General features: G+C 51.7%; 1 protein-coding gene across 1 annotated transcript in view; it reads right to left on the reverse strand.

The window, feature by feature from the left end:
- The window catches only part of LOC119972168 (BMP-binding endothelial regulator protein-like), a 113385-nt gene that overhangs the window by 23020 nt on the left and 84365 nt on the right, over positions 1–6000 (reverse strand). Inside the window, exon 8 of the mRNA XM_038808496.1 lies at positions 4486–4600. Coding sequence (XP_038664424.1) covers positions 4486–4600 — 115 coding nt within the window. The remainder of the gene's footprint in view (positions 1–4485; positions 4601–6000) is intronic.

Raw genomic sequence — 6000 nt, forward strand, 5'->3', positions numbered from 1 at the left:
ACTGTCAGAGGGTCAGTGCTGAGGGAGTGCCGCACAGTCAGAGGGTCAGTACTGAGGGAGTGCTGCTCTGTCAGAGGGTCAGTACTGAGGGAGTGCTGCACTGTCAGAGGGTCAGTACTGAGGGAGCGCCACACTGTCAGAGGGTCAGTACTGAGGGAGTGCCGCACTGTCAGAGGGTCAGTACTGAGGGAGTGCCGCACTGTCAGAGGGTCAGTACTGAGGGAGTGCTGCACTGTCAGAGGGTCAGTACTGAGGGAGTGCTGCACTGTCAGAGGGTCAGTACTGAGGGAGTGCCTCACTGTCAGAGGGTCAGTACTGAGGGAGTGCCCCACTGTCAGAGGGTCAGTCCTGAGGGAGTGCCGCACTGTCAGAGGGTCAGTCCTGAGGGAGTGCCGCACTGTCAGAGGGTCAGTACTGAGGGTGTGCCGCAGTGCCCAATGTGCTGGTCAACCTTTGTTCCTCAGCCAACATCACATAAACAGATGATTTGAAGATTTGTGCTGTTGCTGTTTTTGAATCTTGCGGCTGCATTCTCTCTATTAGAACAATGATCTTGGGCTGGTTGAGTTTATTAAGATCCAGTAAAATGCCCGTTAGGTTTTATCCTCTGTCACATTGGAAGCTGTTGCCGGGCTTGAATGTTCGGTAAAGCCAGGGGCAGATAATGATGGCTCCAACTCTCTGCTTCTGTTCCAGCACTTACAGCCCACTGTCCATCCCATTACAGCCCACTGTCCATCCCATTACAGCCCACTGTCCATCCCATTACAGCCCACTGTCCATCCCGTTACAGCCCACTGTCCATCCCGTTACAGCCCACTGTCCATCCTGTTACAGCCCACTGCCCATCCCGTTACAGCCCACTGCCCATCCTGTTACAGCCCACTGTCCATCCTGTTACAGCCCACTGTCCATCCCGTTACAGCCCACTGTCCATCCCGTTACAGCCCACTGTCCATCCTGTTACAGCCCACTGTCCATCCTGTTACAGCCCACTGTCCATCCCGTTACAGCCCATCCCGTTACAGCCCACTGCCCATCCTGTTACAGCCCACTGTCCACCCTGTTACAGCCCACTGTCCATCCTGTTACAGCCCACTGTCCATCCTGTTACAGCCCACTGTCCATCCCGTTACAGCCCACTGCCCATCCCGTTACAGCCCACTGCCCATCCTGTTACAGCCCACTGTCCATCCTGTTACAGCCCACTGTCCATCCTGTTACAGCCCACTGTCCATCCTGTTACAGCCCACTGTCCATCCTGTTACAGCCCACTGTCCATCCCGTTACAGCCCACTGTCCATCCCGTTACAGCCCACTGTCCATCCTGTTACAGCCCACTGTCCATCCTGTTACAGCCCACTGTCCATCCCGTTACAGCCCACTGTCCATCCTGTTACAGCCCACTGTCCATCCTGTTACAGCCCACTGTCCATCCCGTTACAGCCCACTGTCCATCCTGTTACAGCCCACTGTCCATCCTGTTACAGCCCACTGTCCATCCTGTTACAGCCCACTGTCCATCCTGTTACAGCCCACTGTCCATCCTGTTACAGCCCACTGTCCATCCTGTTACAGCCCACTGTCCATCCCGTTACAGCCCATTGTCCATCCTGTTACAGCCCACTGCCCATCCTGTTACAGCCCACTGCCCATCCTGTTACAGCCCACTGTCCATCCTGTTACAGCCCATTGTGCATCCTGTTACAGCCCACTGTCCATCCTGTTACAGCCCACTGTCCATCCTGTTACAGCCCATTGTCCATCCTGTTACAGCCCACTGTCCATCCTGTTACAGCCCACTGTCCATCCTGTTACAGCCCACTGTCCATCCTGTTACAGCCCACTGGCCATCCTGTTACAGCCCATTGTCCATCCTGTTACAGCCCACTGGCCATCCTGTTACAGCCCACTGTCCATCCTGTTACAGCCCATTGTCCATCCTGTTACAGCCCACTGTCCATCCTGTTACAGCCCATTGTCCATCCTGTTACAGCCCACTGGCCATCCTGTTACAGCCCACTGTCCATCCTGTTACAGCCCATCCTGTTACAGCCCACTGTCCATCCTGTTACAGCCCATCCTGTTACAGCCCAGTGTCCATCCTGTTACAGCCCACTGTCCATCCTGTTACAGCCCACTGTCCATCATGTTACAGCCCACTGTCCATCCTGTTACAGCCCATCCTGTTACAGCCCAGTGTCCATCCCGTTACAGCCCAGTGCCCATCCTGTTACAGCCCATTGCCCATCCTGTTACAGCCCATCCTGTTACAGCCCACTGTCCATCCTGTTACAGCCCATCCTGTTACAGCCCAGTGTCCATCCCGTTACAGCCCACTGCCCATCCCGTTACAGCCCATCCTGTTACAGCCCACTGCCCATCCTGTTACAGCCCAGTGCCCATCCTGTTACAGCCCATTGCCCATCCTGTTACAGCCCACTGTCCATCCTGTTACAGCCCACTGTCCATCCTGTTACAGGCCATCCTGTTACAGCCCACTCTCCATCCCGTTACAGCCCACTGTCCATCCCGTTACAGCCCACTGTCCATCCTGTTACAGCCCATTGCCCATCCTGTTACAGCCCACTGTCCATCCTGTTACAGCCCACTGTCCATCCCGTTACAGCCCACTGTCCATCCTGTTACAGCCCATTGCCCATCCTGTTACAGCCCACTGTCAATCCTGTTACAGCCCACTGTCCATCCCGTTACAGCCCACTGTCCATCCCGTTACAGCCCACTGCCCATCCCGTTACAGCCCACTGTCCATCCTGTTACAGCCCATTGTCCATCCTGTTACAGCCCACTGTCCATCCCGTTACAGCCCACTGTCCATCCCGTTACAGCCCACTGTCCATCCTGTTACAGCCCACTGTCCATCCTGTTACAGCCCACTGCCCATCCCGTTACAGCCCATCCTGTTACAGCCCATTGTCCATCCTGTTACAGCCCATTGTGCATCCTGTTACAGCCCACTGTCCATCCTGTTACAGCCCACTGTCCATCCCGTTACAGCCCACTGTCCATCCCGTTACAGCCCACTGTCCATCCTGTTACAGCCCATTGCCCATCCTGTTACAGCCCATTGTGCATCCTGTTACAGCCCACTGTCCATCCTGTTACAGCCCATTGTGCATCCTGTTACAGCCCACTGTCCATCCTGTTACAGCCCATCCTGTTACAGCCCATCCTGTTACAGCCCACTGCCCATCCTGTTACAGCCCACTGTCCATCCTGTTACAGCCCACTGTCCATCCTGTTACAGCCCATCCTGTTACAGCCCACTGTCCATCCTGTTACAGCCCACTGTCCATCCTGTTACAGCCCACTGCCCATCCTGTTACAGCCCACAGTCCATCCCGTTACAGCCCACTGTCCATCCTGTTACAGCCCAATTGAGACACCACAGCCATACCCCAAACTGTAGATCCTGCCTCTCCTCCTGCCCCCTTCCCTAATAACAATGTCGTTCACTCGATTTCTCCATCACCTTTTTGGGTCTTGCCTGAGTTTGTGTTTCTGTCTGTCTCAGTTCCATTCTCTGTTCCTCTCTCTGCCTCTTTCTCTCTCTCCCCAATTCTCTTACTCTCCCTCTCTCTCACTCTGATTCACCTGGCCAAATTTCTTCAGGAACCTTTCACAGAATTTTCAATCTTAATCTGATTTGGATAAAACTGTTGATTTTGACATTACAGCAGCGGGTTGTTAGATTGATCAATGGAATAGTTGGGATGGGTGTGTCGATCTAACTTTTCCTGAGTAAGCGGGGAAGGCAGGGCTGGGACTGGCTGAGTGCTCGAGTGGAAAGATTTCCTAAATGATCCTGAACAAATTGGTTGGAGATTTAAACTGAAAGAAGCAGCAGTATTGGAGGAAGATTACAATGTAGAGTTCAGGTTGGGAGGGATGTAGATATCTCTGAGATTGATGTGATGGGGAGATTACAGAGATGAGGGGTTGTTGTGCGATGGGAGTGGATGACACTATTTGGATAATAACATTCACTTCAAAATGGTGACCACTTAATCCTTGAGATAATTTATATTTACTTAAAACTTAAATAAATATCTGCAGAGGAAGAGTTGCCACTAGTGAAATATCCTCAGCCCCTCCCCTGTGCTGAAGTGTCTCTGTTGGACAGATTTCTTTGTGTGTATCCCTGAGTTTGGACAATTGTGCAGCGGGATAATCCCTGACAGAGTCCACTCACTGGCAAGGGTGAAGTTAGAGCAAAAGATTCATTTGTCAGGGTTGCTTAGCTTTACTCTCTTTATTCATTTTATCATCATCCATTATCTCTGCTGTATTGTTTAAACTTTGAGATTCGCATTGCCAAATCTTCCTCTTTTGGAAGTATTTTGTTTGAAACAAACCAAATTTCCTTTTCCACTTGAGTATTATGTAGCCCCTGTATTTAAATAACATTGTAGTTGAATTTTCTCTCTCACTCTCTCCTGATTCGTACCCAAGCTCAGTAACTACTTAACTCCCTCATTGTGTAGGTGCCCCCAGACAAGGGGAGGTTAAATATTCTCTCCTGTGGGTGGTTGAAAGGATTGAGCTGCCCACTTCCTTTGTACAGTAACGCATAAGGAAGCTGTCACAACGAAGGGGAATTTATTTACATGTATACAGGTTATACTTTACACAGCATCTCCGTCCCAGTGCAGACGGTGCTGGGGCGTAGATCTGACCAGGCCCCGCGTTGGGCCTTCTTTTATCCCCAGCCTTAACCAGCCCCGGCCTTAACCAGCCCCGGCCTTAACCAGCCCCGGCCTTAACCAGCCCCGGCCTTAACCAGCCCCGTCCTTAACCAGCCCCGGCCTTAACCAGCCCCGGCCTTAACCAGCCCCGGCCTTAACCAGCCCCGTCCTTAACCAGCCCCAGCCCTAACCAGCCCCCACCCCCTCCCTGGCAAGCTCGTATTCCATGAGTCCCACAGGGAGATCAATGATTGTTCCCCATGATCCTCCTGGAGGTTAGAACACTTGCTAATCCCAGTTGGACATTCATCTCCTTTGCCCGTGACTGGACTTTGCTGGGTTATTTGGTTGTGAAGATCAGGTCTCCTGAAATGTGGGACAGGAGGTTGGGGGTGGGGGGGGGGGGGGGGGGGGGGGGGGGGGGGGGGTTTGATTCTCTCCCATTCCCATTGTCTAAAAGCAGCAACTCTCTCCAATTCTATCTGGGCCGTTTGTGCTGTAGGCCCGAGAATCTGAACCCCAGCTTTGATGAAGCAGCTATAGGATGGAGGGAATTGGGAAAAGACGATGGTGCCGTATTGACAGGATGTTGCCTATCTGACTGACAGCACAATGAGCTTAACTACAAAAGGCTCTTCCTCAATGATTCACACGGACTTTAAACCCAGACAAAACCTTTCCCTTCTCTCTCACTCCGAGAATCCATGAGTTTGATTAGTCTGAACGCAGCAGCAACATCTGCATTTATATAGTGCCTGTCACATGGTAAAATGTTCCAAGGTGCTTCGTAGGAGTGATTACCAAACGAGGAGTGATCCAGGGAAGGAGATATTTGGGACAGATGATCATCGGTAAAGAGCGTCCTGAAACGGGAGAGTGAGATGGGGAGGCAGCCAGGTTATGGAGGGAATGCCAGAGCTTGGTGACGAGATGATAGAAGACATGGCCATCGGTGCCAAAGTGATCAAATTAGGAATCCTGAAGAGGTCCCAGTTAGAGGGTTACAAAGATCACCGAGAGTTGTGGGACGGGGTGAGCTGACAGAGATAGAGACGAGTGAGGCTAGAGGGACAATGTTGTGAAAATACCTCATGTGATTTGACTGTGTGGCTCAATTTAAACATCTGCTCTTATTTGGCATTAACTTCAGCAGCTCACACAGCGCTATGACTATTGTTTAGATTCTAAACCTCCAGCATCTGCTGTAAATGTAAAACCTGTCACCATTTCAGCAGCAAAACTACCTCCTGTCTTAATTCTAGTCAAGAAAACAGAGGTGGATAAACCTGGAGGA

Source organism: Scyliorhinus canicula, chromosome 10 (assembly GCF_902713615.1).
Source record: "Scyliorhinus canicula chromosome 10, sScyCan1.1, whole genome shotgun sequence".
Taxonomy (NCBI): Eukaryota; Metazoa; Chordata; class Chondrichthyes; order Carcharhiniformes; family Scyliorhinidae; genus Scyliorhinus; species Scyliorhinus canicula.